Source organism: Callorhinus ursinus, unplaced genomic scaffold, assembly GCF_003265705.2.
Source record: "Callorhinus ursinus isolate GAN/ISIS: 27379988/994484 unplaced genomic scaffold, GSC_fseal_2.0 scaffold13, whole genome shotgun sequence".
In the NCBI taxonomy this organism is placed as follows: domain Eukaryota; kingdom Metazoa; phylum Chordata; class Mammalia; order Carnivora; family Otariidae; genus Callorhinus; species Callorhinus ursinus.
Genome location: NW_027397075.1, coordinates 50,976,821 through 50,993,787, shown reverse-complemented (window position 1 = coordinate 50,993,787; position 16,967 = coordinate 50,976,821). Strand labels below are relative to the sequence as shown.

Sequence of the window (16,967 nt, the reverse complement as noted above, 5' to 3'; positions counted from 1 at the left end):
TGAGGTGCTGGCTGTTTCCAAGCAGGCTAGCCCTCTGCGGGCAGCATGATGGGGCCCGCTGAGTAGGCATCCATCAAGGCTTAGCAACCACTGGGGTGACGAGCAAAGATGTGGCAGGTCTCCCTATGACGGCTTCTGGAATACACAGGAGAGACTCCAGGGTATAAGAACAGGGCTGGAAAAGCCACTCAGGTAATGACTTTCTACGGGAGTTGTCATTAGGCACAGGTTCTGAGAACCCTATCTTCATCAGCCTGCATCAGCATTTGTTGGAAGGAGGCCCAGGAAAGGAGGAGGGAAAGACTGGCTCTTCCATCTCTCTCTCTCTTTTTTCCCCCTCCACTGTCGAAGGCTTGGGTGGGTGGAGACGGCCCATGAGACTTTTCTTTGAGGCACGAAGATCCTAGCCACAGGTTGATACCATAGTTTACCCCGAAACAGGTTTTCTTTTCTTGATTTTCAGAGTGGGGGTTGGAAGAGGGGATTCGTAAGTAGAACGTGGAAAGTGCAAAGGAGAATCAACAGAGAACTGCAGAGAAAATGTAATCTGGCAAGAACCGAACAAATTTCAAACCCACAACTCCACCTCCCGTAGCCTTTCTTGCTTAGCATTTTTTTTTTTTTTAAGTTGGGCTGTTATCTTTGCAAGGGAAAATGCTAGCAGGTGTTGCAGGCAGCTGTTTGATGACTGTGTCAAGAACGTCTTTCAGGAAGGGAGGCTTGGAGGCAGGGGGCGGTGATGGAGAAAGTGGGGTGGGGGAGGATGGGAGGGCCCCCACATCTGCAGAGAGGTAGCTAAAGAATGGAGCGCTGCTCTGAGAAAGGCAATGGGATTTCGTACAAAATTCTTCCTGTAGGAAGTAAGGGGGAGGGACAACAGGCCTATTTCAGCATTTGGCAGACCTAAGAACTTTGAGCTGGAATTAGGGCAGCTCACTGTGTCTCTGGGCAGATATCTTCACTCCTCTACTCGGCATCTCCCACTTTCTCCTTTATTGTGAGTGACTGTCACGAGGATTAAGTAAAAGGCCCTGGAGTCCCTTGGAGACGGATCCCAGGGGTGACGAGCCCTGCAGTTATTCCACATCTGGAAAAGGTAATGGCTCCCAGGCTGGCAGGGGCATGCCCAAGAGCAGCAACAGGAAGATGTGTTTTGTTACCTCGCTGATCTCTGCTCCGCGCTGTGTGAGAGGCTGGATTTGGAAGGCGGCAGGGTAGTAGCCACAGAGCCTAACAACCAGGATGCATTCCTCAGAGACCCCCGAAGTCTGACGTCCTTTTCTGCTCTGTGCTTACAGCTTTGTTCCCTCCAACTGACCTCATGGAGGCAAACCTAGAATCTCACCCATCAAAAACCTTCCTGGGCAGCCAGAACGGTGGGAAGAGGTCCCAGGGTACTCTGCCCTCCCTGAACCGTGGCGGCCCTTCCTGTTGGGACAATGACCAACATTTTGTGCAAGGTCCTCACGGGTTTTTTTTTTTCCCCTCCACCTGCTGGGCATCACCAGGCCACATATTCTTGTAAATAACCTACAGATTTCAGGTTCTCTCTCTAGGGCCTTGCTCATGCTAGGTTTCTGTTTTTGTTTTTAATGGGGGTGGCATTTTAACCTACCGCCACATAGGCTATCTATGAAACTGATGGGGAGAAGGGGCTAGGCTTTGGGACAGCAGGGAAACCAGGTAACTGTAATCGCCCTGGTCCCAGGACAGTCAGGGTACAATGGTGGTGAGCAACAGAAATGTGTCCTCAGGGTCTGAGGCTCCTAGTAAGATGGGGGGGGGCGGTGAGGGAGAGGAGAGCACTGACCCCTTATATCTGTGCAGCAGTGTGCAGTTTTTCAGATGCTTCCACACATACACTGTCTCACTAAATATGCCCTTTAATCCTGTGAAGCAGGAACCAGAATTATCACCATCTGGACCAGGGTGACTTCCCCGAGGTCATGGTTGTATGGTTAGGGCTAAAGCCCAGACCACTCAATCTCCCCAGCTTCATGTTGCTTCATGGCAAGAACCTCGAGAGAAGGATGCACCATGTCCCGTCTTCAGGGGAAGTGGGAAGGAGGCAAACACATCCCATGCCTTCAAATAGATGGTAGGTACCTGAGGAAATGGCCCTCGTTCTATGGCCGTTTATATCCCCTGTGGTCCATAACCCACAGTCTTCCAAAAGTGTGGTTCGAATGGCTACTTTGGGTTAAGATATAAGGAAGGACACAAGGGAACCAAGGCATCATGAGGAGTTATGAACTTTGAACCACAAACCAAGGATTTATGTCAAAGGCTCCAAGATTTACTGACTGAATAATCTATTGGGAATTTTGTTTACTGCATCTTCAAAGTGGAGGTAAGAATATCCACCTCTAGAACCGCTATCAGAATGGACCGAGATGACAAATGGACAAGTGTACTGCATACTGTGATGCATCCAGTTGGATCTTCCTGACCCTGACGTTCAGGGGGTCCCAGGTAAGACAGCAGAGAGATAAGGAAGGTCCTCTTCTGAGGGTCCTTGGAGCATTGCTCATGCCCCCCTGCCCCAGGTGGGTTGAGGGTCATGTGCCCACAATGGGAGGGTGGGCTACAGTGGTGGGGAGAGCTAAGGGTCTGGTGCATGGTAGGCTTTCAATGAATGGGTATCCATTCTATAAAATCCTCTATTGTGAGAAGCACTAGGAGAAGGGCAAAGGGACAGTGGTGAAGACAATAATTGAGGATCCCGAGGATCCCTCCCAGCCTTGGGGTCTTTTTTTTTTTTTTTTTTTGGTAGGCTCCACACCCAGCATGGAACCCAACGTGGGGCTCAAAATCATAACCCTGAGATCAAGACGTGCGCTGAAATCAAGAGTCAGATGCTTAACTGACTGAGCCACCCAGGCGCCCGAGCCTCAGAGTCTTAAATGATTTCCTCTTTAAAATGTATGTCTCCTGAACAGACATTTCTCCAAAGAAGACATCCAAATGGCCAGCAGACACATGAAAAAATGCTCAACATCGCTTGGCATCAGGGAAATCCAAATCAAAACCTCAGTGAGATACCACCTCACACCAGTCAGAATGGCTAAAATTAACAAGTCAGGAAATGACAGATGTTGGCGGGGATGTGAAGAAAGGGGAACCCTCCTACGCTGTTGGTGGGAATGCAAGCTGGTGCAGCCACTCTGGAAAACAGTACGGAGGTTCCTCAAAAAGTTGAAATTAGAGCTACCCTACGACCCAGCAACTGCACTACTAGGTATTTACCCCAAAGACACAAATGTAGTGATCCAAAGGGGCGCCTGCACCCCAATGTTTATAGCAGCAATGTCCACAATAGCCAAATTATGGAAAGAGCCCAGATGTCCATCGAAGATGAATGGATAAAGAAGATGTGGTATATATATACAATGGAATACTACTCAGCCATCAAAAAAATGAAATCTTGCCATTTGCAACGACATGGATGGAACTAGGGTATTATGCGAAGTGAAATAAGTCAATTAGAGAAAGACAATTATCATGGTCTCACTGATATGTGGAATTTAAGAAACGAAACAGAGGATCATAGGGGAAGCGAGGAAAAAATAAAACAAGACGAAACCAGAGAGGGAGGCAAACCATAAAAGACTCTTACTCATAGGAAACAAACTGCGGGTTGCTGGAGGGGAGAGGGGTAGAGGGATGGGGTAACTGGATGATGGACATTAAGGAGGGTACGTGATGTAATGATGTAATGAGCACTGGGTATTACATAAGACTGATGGATCACAGACCTGTACCTCTGAAACCAATAATACATTATATGTTAATTAATTGAATTTAAGTTAAAAAATAAAATAATTATAGTCATAAAAAATGATATGTCTTCTGAAAGGGCCAACTGCTGCCACTGCTTAATGCTTCAGTTCCATTCTTTGGGTCCCTGCTGAGTTGATGGGTAAATACGTATGACTCTTACTCACATGATCACACCAGGGGAGGTGGTGGCGGCTATGGTCTACATCAGCTGACTCACCGCAGAGACAGGGCAAGATGTCAGTCCTGTGCTTGATTCAGGCGCCCGGGCTGACCTACACACAGGGCCCCTGAGGAGACCCAGAGCAGAAAGGGAGGCCCACCAGGAAAGTGCGCTGACTAACCCTTCCCATCTGTTTGAGCCCTGGAAAAAGCCAACCTGGGGCTGAGGCAGGGGGAGGTGCATATTGGCTAGCGATTCCCCAGTACTTCCTCTTTGCCAAGCACCATGCGAAAAGATGGACATAACTGACCTCATCTAATGGTCAAAGCACCCTGCAAGGTAGGTATCATCATTCTCACTTTGCAGATGAAGAAACCAAAGCTTGGTAAGGCTAACCAATTTCTCCAAGATCGTCTCCCTAGTAGATGGCAAAGATAGGATTTGAAACGAGGTGGTCTGGTTTCAGAGTCCACACTCTTCCCATTACATACGCTGCCCCTGTCCAAACAGCTCACCAGGCAGGAGCTACCAATAAAATACCACACCTCCTACAGTCCGCACTGAATCAGCAAGAGAAGCTGGAGGATGGCAGAGAGCAGATCTTTATCAAGACACCTCGGGAGTAGGAGAAATACTTCCACCCTCCTCCCAGCCAAAGGGTTGGCTGTGTTTGTGAGATGAGAAACATTGTGTGGGGAGGCGAAGGCGAAGGAGGGTGCAGTCTCAACCTCCGATCACCACCCACACCAAAATAGACCTGAAGGCGGACTGGGGCCTCGAGGGTTTGTTCAATTGCTTCTGTGCGCCCAGGTGAGCATATGTGGGGGACAAGGAAAGAAGGAGGCGGGAAAGGGAAAGTGGTATCTTTTTCCATACCCAGTGGCATTCATCAACTATGCTCTCCTCCCCAAACTTGGGCTTCTCGTTCCCTCACTTATGTCATGTTTTCTCCTTCCTGACCTTGTGCAGAGAGCTGGCATGGTTTTGAATGAGCACAGACTTTGGGGCCAGCCCCTCTGGGTTTGGTCTCCCAATCTCCCACCTACTGAGTTGTCCAGTAAATACATACTACATGAACTAATGGGGAAATAATTTAGCCTCCCCAAGTCTTAGTTTTCTCATCTGTAAAGATACACACACCATCACCATTCCTGTGTTGCAGGGCGCTCAGGAGGAGTGAATGATGTGAAGCTCTTAGCACAGTGATGGGCACATAATTGATAATAAATGTTTGGCGCCCTGATCAGAGCTTCTCCACCTCAATCCTGCTGACGTTGTGGACAGGATAACACTCGGTTGTGTACGCTGTTCTGCACCCATGTAGGATGGAGGGCCGTGTCCCTGGCCTCTATCCACTAGATGCCAGGAGCACCTCCTGCCCCACACATAACAATCCAAAATGTCTCCTGGTCACTGCCAAATGTCCACAGAATCACCCCAGTTGAGAAGTACCGGCCACATGTAATTAATGGTGATCTTACCACCAGGTAATATATTTGAAGGCACATAGTAGACACTGATAAGAATAGTCACTTTTGTGAATGGGTGAGTGAATGTATGAACGAGCACACTACCTAATAATGGGTATTGTTCTGCATTTTCAAACCCTTGGCAGGAGGAGTACTGTCTACTAAGTTCTGTACTCTCGAAGCTTGATGGAATCACAGAGGGGTCTGGGAGGGCACCTAGCAGCCCCCCCACCCCACCCCCTTGGTGTCTCTGCTACTAACTGTCTTTTGGTGCGGACCTGGCACCTGCTGGGCTTTGCAGATGGAGCACTGAAAGGAGGGAGGCTGTGAGCTGAGTGAGGCTGATGGCATTGTCCCCTCTGGGAAAGGCCAGTCCCCATGGGATTTGCCTGCAGCAATAATGGCTAGAATTTCTGGGTGGCTGCTGGAATCATCTGCGCTTTCCGAAGAACCTCATCGTTTGCCATGGCCAGCCACAGACACCGGCAGGAACCCCTAAGTCCTACCGTATTTAGAGGCATAGCGCACACCTGCGAGCCCCTTTGATTCACTCCAAAAAGATGCCTTCACACTGGAGCAGGGAGATGGTTCAGGTCCTAGGATTCCTTCCTTCCTTTCCTCTCTCCACTCCCCGCGCCCCTGCTCTCCTTTCTTCCTTTTTAAACATATACTGAGTGTCTGCTACATTACCTGGCACTCTAGACAGAGACGACAAATGCAGGCCCTGTTTTAAAATTGCTGAGGGGCAGGGAAAGGGAAAAAGGGCCACGACAATACATGCAATCATCATAGGTAACATCTCCTGAGCACTTATTCTCTCGTGGACACTGCTCTGCATGCTTTACATGTGGACGCTCATTTACATGTCCCCTCGCAACAAGCCTGCGAGGCAAAAAGCACGACCTTCTCCAGGCTGCCGATAGGGAAGTAGGCCCAGAACAGGGAAGGGACTCTTACTGTATCACCATATACAAAAGGGCACGATCGCGATTGGAACCCAGGACACCCTGGCTCTTGGACCTGGACTCTTCTTAACTACCGTGCCCTTCTGCTGACAGCCATGTGATGGGGGGCTACGACGCACACAAAAGGGAGGCTTCCTGGAGGCAGTGATGCCATGGCATCTTGAAGATGAGAGAAGGTGTTAGCTGGGCGAGGGGAAGGGAGAGGTGGCCCTAGTCTGAAAGAATGATGCACGTGAGAAGGAGCAGAGAGACACGCCAGGGTTCCACGGGGCAGTTCTTCCCCTCCCAGTGTGGACTCCCCTCCCTCAGCCTCATGGCTGGGTGAGGGCCTGGCCAGCAGACAAGGACTCCCACCTTCTGGCCTGGCCTGGTCCTGGGTACACCCCCCGGGAGCCACCTGTTTGGCCTCCTCTCCCAGCCTGTGATGTCTGATTGGGCTTCGCAACCAAGCCTGGGACCTCTGCTCTGTCTCCTGCTGGTGTCGTCTTCCCCAGCCTCTGAGCCTCATCTGCTCTCCCTGCCCAGGCCTTCTGGCTCACCTCTTTGCCCCGATCCAGGTTCTTGCAGCCTTGCCTTGTTCTGTTGCCACTGACACCACGTGTGTGTGTGTGTGTGTGTGTGTGTGTGTGTGTGTGTGTGTGTGCAGGTGGTGAGAACGGTGTGCGCATGACTGCCACGTGGGTACACACCATGTGATGGGCAGGCAAGCCCAACATTTTATCATCTGTCATTTGAACCTGTTTTTTTTTAAACAACAATAAAAAATCATACCCTTAACCCTGACATGTGTAAACATAGATGAGAGCAAGATGCTTTGATTTAAAAAGGGTGGAATTGGGGGAGTGGAGTGGTCACTCTGGGGCTCAAAGGCACACCGTTCAAAGCCATTAGACAAGGAGCCTTCACCTTTTAGGATCAAAGACAGCTTTAAGAATCAATATGATGAGAGCAATGGGCTGTCTATATAAAAATTATAGACATGCAAATGTTTACAGAACAGTTTTTTTGTTTTTTCGGATTTTGTATTTTGGCAGATCATGGTCCCTCTGAATCCTAGAACACAGGTTTAGAATGCCATGCATTCAACTTCTGTCCTACCTACTATCGGGTCTCCCTGCCTCTGTGCCTTGCAAAGGAACATTCTAAGATGGGGGTGGGTGATTACAGTACTGTGGATGGTGAAACCAGACAGCCCCGGCTTTGCTTCATTTGCTCAAAAGAGCAGAGGCCCCGGGTTTGAGCGCATCCTTCTATGACAGGGGTGTTAACGCTGACCCCACAGAGCCCTAGGGGGCCTGGCTGTCAGAAATGATCTCTGCCTCAGTTTCCACACTACACTCATGCTAGTGAGCTCACATATCTAGGCTATGATTAGAACAGGCAATGGATGGGCATCCAGGTGCCAATGTAAGTGTCATTGCTGGGTGATGCTGGGCAAATCACTTGACCCCTCTGGGCCAGTTTCCTCATCCCTAAGATGAACAGCCCATGGGCTTGCTGGGCTGACTACATGAACTTGGCATGGGTAAAATATACATGAAAGCTGTTTATATTCCTCAAACCACTGGACAGGTTTAAGGGTGTTCTTATTATCTTGGCATGCACAGACGATGGGGAGAGTCATACCAAGAGGTATGGACTGGGGACCAGAGAGGATAATGGAGATCACTTTTACTTAAGAGGGACAAATTCAGGCCCCAGATATACAATGATTTGTCCGGTCATCCATCGATGAGCCCTGGGGGGTGTGTGGGGGGGAACTCATAGCTTAGGGCACTTAGCTCGGGACAATCCTAGCAACGTCCGGTGGCCCTGGAATCATCTGCTCCCTCATCTGTGACTCTTCATCGCTCAACTAAGGACAGGCTCTGGAGCAGCTTCTTGCTACGGCCTCCCTGGTCCTTTGTGCTCAGGCTACTACGAGGTACAAATCAACTTCCAAGTTCTCAGTGATGGGGAAATGAAAAGGTTCTTCATTGGATCTGCCTGCTGTTAATGAGCTGATCTGGGGGAAAAAGCCCAGCGAAAATGAACAATCACTTTGCAGAGTCACCAGAGCGCTCTGTGCAGCCCGACCGACGTCTGTGTTTTATGCAGTGCTCAGGCGGCTGGTGCCTGGGGCCTGCAAGCAGGTTTATGAGATTAAAGCCCAGTGCCCAATAAATAATTTAGCAGCTTACTGCAAAAAAACATACACACAGTATAATAGCTACTATCTCCAGCAGTCTGATGTGTACATACATTTTAAATGCACATCACTTTCATCTACATGTTTCCATTTGATGTGGAGTCCAAAACCAAATAAGGAGGAGAAAAAGAACGTCACCTCCACCCTGTCTACGTCCTGCCCCTGAGATGGGGCTGATGAGAGAGAAGACTAGTCGATGCACTAATAATTCTGGGCTTTGCTGGCTTTTCTTTTCCACATCCCACTGGCCCCTGTTATCTTTGCTCTATTCTTTGCTTTCGGTTGCTGTTTGTGTGTGTAGGAAGCATCTGAAATCTCTACTAAGCCAATTATTCATTCAGAATTTGGTTTTCTTCTCCCAGGGGTGCCTTTTTTATGGAGCAAAACTGGCTCCAGGTGCTGTCTCCTGCTGCGTCACTAGTGACTTGCTTGTGGGTGCAGCTTAAAAGCAGAAATAAATAAATATCACTGCCATGGCTACCAGAGTCCCAGCTGAAGTTGTAATGAGCCAGAAGTAGTGGTGACTGATTGATAAGAGCTGGTCTTGGGCAAGAGTATTGGAGGAAGAGGAGGAGGAGGTTGGGGTGAGTGTCACAGGGAGAGAGGACGGCAGAAGGCAGAGAAGCTCGCAGGGAGTTGCTCCAAGATCTAGAAGCCTCGATGGGAGATGAGTGGTACATAGTAATCTACGTAGCAACATGAACAGGCAGGAGAAGACTGATGCCAAGGGGAAGCATTCTCTTCTTACTGGAAAGTTTCCTGGTTCTGATCGCAGTTAAGGGACAAGTGGCCTCGGTGGAGGAGACAGGCATGAGGGAGAGCGGGAGGGTGGCCCTTGAGCTTTCTTGGAAATCTGGAAGGCATCCATTTCCACACCAACCCCATGACTCTCCTTCTGTGGGTAGCATCTAGCCCGGACCCACTGGCCACTGGCCTTGTACAGACAGCACCAAGCTTACCCCGGCCCCCCCTACTCTTTGCACCTCCTTGGCCTTGGATGCATTTACTGCCAGTGGCTGTGGTTTATCTCCCGTTGTTTATGGCCTGGGACAGGCTGCCTACAAACAGCTCCCCAAAGAGTGGGGAAATGCAGGCATCTGCCATTCTCTGAAGCTCTTTCCAGAAATGAAAAGGACAGTCATAAAATGCTGTACAGGGGGGTGGAGGGTGGGTAACATGCATCATAAAAAGCGTAATGGACTAATGCTAATACACCGACTGGCCACAGCCCAGGGGTGTCTGCTGAGCTCAGACATAAATATTGGGGAGGCACCAAGGAGACAGATTTTTTATTTCTTTGATTTGATGGTAGGGGGAGGTTGGGCATATTTTTCCCTCTGTTTCTCTGACTGTGGCCATTCCTCTGGGAAAACCACCAGTCTGTCTGAGACTGAAGCTACTCAATGTTTTATGGCTTCCAGAGCAGTTAGACTCCTGGAAAGACTGGGGGTACAGGAGGCTCTGTGGGTGCGTGCCATTGCCTCAGAGAGTGAGTCAGGTTTGGGCTTTGTTTGTTATCATCCAAGATCTTGCAAGTGACAAGAGAACCGAATGGAGTGAGCATAATTATGTTGAATGTGTGCTTGAACGTGTTTATGAGTAAACATGTAGGTGCCCAATGTCAGGTTAATTTCCAATATTAAAGGACTAATATTCTCTGATTAATGTTTTCTACTTAGTGAGAACAAAAGTAGCAGCATGCCTGACAACAACAAACAAGAACCTCTATCCCCTCTCAACTTCAGATAGGAAGAGTACGACTCTTGTCTGCTAATTAATGAAAAACTCAGGTACTTGAGGATTCAACCACACATCCTCTAGAGTTTTATGTGGCAAAGTACCTCCAGCTCTGGTTAATGGCGCCCACTGGCCAACTGCTGTCTATCCACACATGTGCCTTTAAGTATGCACTTGCATAGAATGGTCAAAGGTACAGTGTATGTGTGGGGGGAGAAGGAGGAAATGCATACAAATCCTGTGTAAGAAGAGCCTCTATTCTAGACGAGGGTAAGAAGGTCTCACCCCTTTCTCCACAGCCTGGAAGTACTCGTGCTTGTGAGTAGTGCTGGAGCTGTGGGGCCCTGATCTCGAGGATAGATTCAGTCCACCCAAGAGCCTGGACCACTGGAGAGTAGGAGAAACAGCAGAAGCTCTGGTGCCTACAGTGGGGCAAAAAAGAAGCCCCTGTTTAGTCTTTCAGGGTGAGGTGGGAAGACTGAGGGCATCTGGAACTCATGTCCCAGTACACCATCTGTTCTGGAGGAATTATTTTTCCATGCGCTGTCCCTGAGCACGGGTGGCAGAGAAAGTGGTGTTCTTCTGAGGCCCTGGGTACCGAGAGCTACCCCTTTGTCTTCTGTACCTGGGTCTACATGCCAGGAGACAGAGAAGAGGGGAATGGGGACTGTGCTTAGGTGCAGAAGACCTGTGATAAGCAATTTAGCTACTTCCTGAACTTTATTATCATCTTTATGATTTAGACATTACTATCATCACCTTCAACTCCAAGTTTCCAGGAGGTTAAGTAACTTAGCCAGGGTCATATGCTTTATAAATAGTAGGGTCAGGACTTGAACTCAAACCATTGTCTTCTCACAACGATTTAAAAATATGAAAGGAAAAAAATCAATAAATGATGATTTGGAGGAAAAATTATTTTCAGATGAAGGTCGTAAGAGCAGGGACTAATGCATCCCTTATGTCAACGGGTGCATATTATTATTCTAAGTGATAAGGTGTGGGGGGTGTCACCACACATTCTATTGTTAGCAGAGGTTAGAGAAGTCTTGGGTGCGTGATGAATTACTGAGACTGAGGGTGAATGGGGCAATGGGGCACTGCTGAACTGAGGGCCTGATCATAACCACAGACAAGGTTCACCAGTAAATAAATATGCTACAAATTTATCCAGAAAAGCATCTCGTCATGAGAGACAGCTCATTCTTTCCCACCACGTGTAGAAGCAGGTTCTTTTAGGTGTGAGGTTAACTGGTGCTCTGTGGTCCAGGGAGCTCTCTGGGTGAGGGGCCTTAAGATCAGCTGTGAGTGTGGGTCTTGCCCAATCATCTGCCTAGAAATGAGGCCCAACGGGGCCTCTCAATAGGGGCTTGGCTCAGCCCCTTTCAACCAAGCTTAGAGCATAAAGAAACATTCCTCTTCCCTTAGTTGACTCATAGCCACATTGAAGTCTGAAAAAGAAGATACCATAGTATCCAGTCTCTTAGCCTAAGCTAACTCGTATTAGGTTAGACTTAAGGAAGACCTTCCGGACTATGAGCTGGACCATGAGCTCCTGTCAGAGGCTTGACCATGAGCAACCACCATTGGCTCTGAAATAGCCATTCCTACCGACTTTAAAGAGTTGGAGACACACCTTGTTGCTGCCCACAGCAGTGGGCAGGAGGGAACCTTTCCTCCAGCCTCACGTTGGCTTGCTGGTATTTCAGTAAAGGCCCAATACAAATATAGAATGTACAATTTTCACATCATTCTTGGCAAATCCCAGGTGTGCCCCATTAGCAGAGTTCCAAGGATGCCATTCTCTATCAAGAAAAAGACACGCGGCATCATAGTGCTTAGCTCAGGGCCCTATTAATAGCAATCCTAATTATATGGCTGCAAATTTAATTCATAGCAATGATTAGTGTCAGAATCAAAGGCATCAGGCATCAATATTGATGGAACTGCATAAGCCCCATAAACAGAGAACAAGCATTCGGGCACATCCCCCTAGCGGAGGTTTGCTGCTAACTATTGCATTAATGTCTCTTCCAATTTTGCCAGATCAAAATGACTCCATTTTTCAGTATCCCCCTACCGCCCCCCTGGAACCTTTGCCCTGCCATCTCTGAATGGGTATGACTGGCACACAAAAGAACCCAGACAGCATCTTTGAAGAAGAGCCTGGGGGCTCCAAGGGATGCACGGGTGATGGGCCGAGGCCCCTACGCTTTACACAGCCGCTCTTGGCCTTGTCAGCAACACTCCTTTGTCTTCCCTTCAGAGAGCTCACGGCAAACAATGATGCCTGGAGAAAGGAGAGTCAGCTGGGGACTGTGTGTGGCACAAAGGGCTGCCACCCCATCCATTGTGGCCTGGGCTGAGATGGGTGGGGAGGGGGAAGAGGAGGCCCGAGGGGGTGACACAAGGCAGCATGTGCCGAGGTGACAGCTGCCATGCCCTGGGTTCCCAGGGCATTGTCGCTCGAAAGAGTGCAAAGCATTAGCCCTTCCACGCTTCTCTCGTGCCTCTCCTGGCCTCTCTCTGAAGGGCAGGTGGTAGGTTGCAGAGGGACCAATGGGAGAAGGCCAACAGAGTGCTCAAAGCCAGTGCTTACCAAGGCACAGGTCTGGACTCAGATTCCAGCTCTCCACTGAGGAGCCATGTGACTCTGTCAAGTTACTTCACTTTGTTGAGCCTCAGTTTGCTCATACGGAAAACAGAATATGAATCTTTATCTTACAAGGTATTAAGAGACTTAACTGAAAAAACAGTTAGCTCAGTGCTTAGCACATAGTAAGTGTTTAATTAATAAGAGAACCCCCCCCCTCAAAAAAAAGTGGCATGTCTAGAGAGGACTAACATGTAAGTCTTGAGATTCCTAATTCAGCTTTCTTCTGATAGGTCAGAACATCTTAGTTCCAAGGCAAGCATTCTGTGGTCAAGTAGTCCTCCTTGCTGGTCAGCCTCTGCTAAGATCCCCAAGGCATGTGGAGAGGGCTTGGGGATGCTGGTCATCCCAGAACAAGGCTGTGTGGACAGGCCTGTGACAGGAAGCTCAGGAAGACTTTTGTCCCCGGGAGAATGATCCCATAGATTCTGCTTAGGGAATGCTTGTATGCCCGGAAGAGGTGGATGTTTTGTGCAGAGAGAATATTCTTCATATGATATAAAGAGAAGGGACCAAAAATTGGAATTGAAGCACCGAATCTGAATCTTGCCTCTGATGCTAAGAACCTGAGTGATTGTGAATGGATCATGTCACATTTCTAGGCATCAGCTATCTTAGCTATAAAATGTAACAATAAATATCTCACCCGCCCGAAGTCTGTAGGCTGGACCAGTTTTCTGAGATCCTTTCTAGGTATAAAATCAGGGTGAGATTCTGACCTTGCATGAGGGAGTCCACCTTCTCCCTGGGGGCCCCAACTCCACAGCCCCTCCCCATCCTGGGCTGCGTTCTCACCCACCCTGAGCTGTCAAGGTGAGAAACCCTGATTTGTTACTAAAGCCTATTAGTGTCATTGTTCCTTCCGGGTTAGGTGGGGATACCTGGCTGGTGGCAGTAGCTTTTGATTTAAAAACCCAGAACATGGTAGAGGAGTAGTGCCGGATTGGGACAACCACAGAGGCACTGGCTCTTGAACGTCTGCCCCACCTTAGAGCCTAGAAACCTTTCTGGAGGTTGTAGCAGAGGGACAGACTCCTAGGAAGGGCTCCAAAGGACAGAAACTCAGGTTGACCTTCATCACCTTGCGTCTCCATGGAGTCCCTGCTTCCCTGAACATGTGATGGAAGGACACATGACAAGAAGAACAGAAGTTCAAGTAGCTGCAAGCTTCCAGCTTCATCATCTTGAACCATAGAAGCAACCTAGGTATCTGCTGGGCCTGTCTCCACCTGAAATATTTGTAGCTCTGGTTCCAAGTCCCACATCTTCCCTTGATTGACCCTGTGACCCTGAGCAAGTCCTTAACCTCTCTGAATTTCTGTACCATCATCTGCAACAGAGCAGAGAAATATCCCAACCCTTCCTAGTCATCAGAAAATGTTATGGAATTAATGAGCTAATAAAAACCCAGGGGATCTGGGCCCTGGAAGAAGAGCCTGGTAATAGCACGGAAGTGGTAACAGCAGTAAGATGTGTGAGAGTCACATCTGTAGCAATGGCTGCCATTTATTGAGCACCTACTATGCATCGGGCTCTGTATTAGGTACTTTATATCCGCCGTGTCTGCCACGCAGGACAGTCCTGCGAGGCAGCATTAGTGGGCCCGTGGAGGAAACTGAGCGCCCCCATCCCACCCCCCAAGTTCCATAGTGAATCCGAGGCAGAGCGAACAGCACGAGGATATTGTGGTCGGCTTGGGAGCATGCATGGGACAGGGCAAGGCTCTGTTGTTAATTCTGCAAAGCTGCAAGAGCCACCGGCCACTTCCCCCAGCCCTGCCCAGGGGAGGGGTCCCTTCATATTGTTTGGTGGAACTCTCAGAAAGCTCTCACTGGTGACTAATGCAGCTGGATGCCAATGTCCAGCAGGATTAGATTAGTTCGGCTCAGCTGGTCTAGTCCTCTAAGTATTTTTTTCCCATGACTCAGGCTGGGGGTGGGGGAAAGGGGGCAGGATTCTCTTCCTCTATCTGACCTTGCGAACATGTCACTAAAACAGGAGGCTGATCTGACAGCCCCCTTCTCCCAGGGAGCCAGACAAGAAGTGGGATTTGGGGAAAGCCTCACAGGTATTAGTAATAACGATCGCAAAGCACTTTTTTGCCAAACGCTTAATAGTAAGTACTTTTCGTACACGATTTCATTTGGTCCTTCCAACAACTATGCAAAGTGTTTATTACCACCCCACTCCACAGAAGGAAAAAATCGAGGCTCACATGTTAAGTCACAATAGAAGTGATATTTAAGAGCAAATATGCTCAAAGCCCGCACCATGCTGTACAGGAATTATTCACCACACTCTACTCTTCCTACTAGCACTTATTTTCTTCCAAACATACTATAAATTGTGCTGACTTATTTTTTTTTCAGTCTGTCTTTCGAAAGTAAGATATAATCTTCATGAGGGCAGGCGTGTTGACAACTGTTTACCCAGAAAATGGCACATAGTAGGTACTCAATCATTTTTAGTCCAATGATGTATCATTTCGTTGAATCCTCAGCAGAAGCTCATGAGGCAAATACCGTCATTACTCACATGTTACAGATGAAGAAACTGACGTGGAGGCCAGGACTACACCCTGTAAGCCCCTATACTCTTCCTTATGCAAATCGGTTTCTACCTGAAGGCAGAGGAACAGACCAGGTAGCCTTTGGAGGTCCCCTCCAACCCCGACATACATGTGCCTGTCCTGTATCCACGGGCAGGCAAGGCTCAATGGCCTAAAAGGATGTGCTTTGTATTTTCCTAAAGATGAGAGCTCTGTAAATATTAGCACCTTGGTCCCTGAAAAATTCTGTGCGGCCTTATGTGGGTCACCTGGATTCTGTGAGCTTGAAACCTTATCCCTCCTCCACCCCGTCCCTGAAACCCAGTTCCCTGTGTTTCACCTGTCCTGAGATAAAGCCTCAAGCCCCAGGGGCTCCCTCTTGGAAGGCAAAGCGGCCTGCTGAGCACACAGCCTGATGCCTCCTACAGGGACCGTCCAGGATGGAAGCCTCTATGGAGCTGCACAAAGGTGCAAAAAAATAAGTGAATCTTTAGCGTCTCCCCCTTTCAGAATGGCTCTGGGAGATCAGGGCCTCCTCCCTGGGGGGCAGCTGGGGTTCTGGATAGAAACCCACACCCCCTCTCTGCACCTGTCGTGGTCAAGCAGAGGGATGTGGTGGCCAGGGGTGAGGGGTGTGGGGGGATTCTGTAAAAATATGCCTCCTTCCAGGTGCCAACCAAGTGTTGTGGTTCCCAGCTTTCAGAAGACCAGTTCTTGGGACCCAAGAGGCCTATAAAACAACAAAACAAACAGCGCTTTTGGCGGCAGGAGCCTGGGCAGGGAGCCAAACTCATTACTGGGGATGTGGTGGTGCGCTCGGAATCACCACCCCGGCTCTTCTCCACAGGCTCTGGGGAAAGCGGGAGAGGGTGTCTGCTCCCCACGACCCCAGCCCCCCGGCACTGCTGAGATGCCCTAGGGGGCCAGGGCTTCGGGTCAGCCATCACGAGGGCCAGGAGAGCCGCGAGGTCGCCTAGACTTGGACCCATGGCCCTGGTTGTTTACTCAATCCAGGGTTCCCACTGAGAAATGAGTGAATCATTTCCACTCAGAAGAATGAGTGGCTATTGTTTGGTGGGGTTGGCACAGACAGACAAGCATGTTTCTCAGCTTTTCATCCAATTTGGCCTCCAGTCCGCCAAGACAACTCCACCCAATGAGGAAGTCAAGTAACAGGTTAGGAACTTCTGGGTGTTTGGGGAGGAAGTATGAAGGCCAATGTCAATAGTACCAATAGAGGGGCCGTGAAACCTTAGGGAGGATACTTTGTGTCTCCATGGCTCCGTTTTCCACATCTGCAAAATGGGGCGGAGATGCAGGGGGCAATCACCATATTTCCTTGAAGTGGTCTCAGAAGATGAAAAGGACCGTAGGAAGGTATCTTGTAAATAATCAGTGTTATCAAACAGCTGAGCAATAACCCTGGGGCTTAGGAGAGTGATGACTTTGGTGCTCTTGATGGATTTT

General features: G+C 49.0%; 1 protein-coding gene across 12 annotated transcripts in view; it reads right to left on the bottom strand.

Annotated features, from left to right (window-relative positions):
• The window catches only part of PLXNA2 (plexin A2), a 209,639-nt gene that overhangs the window by 155,793 nt on the left and 36,879 nt on the right, over positions 1-16,967 (bottom strand). Inside the window, exon 4 of one of the 12 annotated variants that reach the window (XM_073900254.1) lies at positions 9,958-10,721. The exons of the other annotated variants lie outside the window; for them this stretch is intronic. Within the exon in view, the coding sequence (XP_073756355.1) occupies positions 10,662-10,721 (60 nt within the window). The 3' untranslated portion in view covers positions 9,958-10,661. Of the gene's footprint in view, positions 1-9,957; positions 10,722-16,967 lie in introns of those variants that run through there. 12 annotated transcript variants of the gene reach the window in all.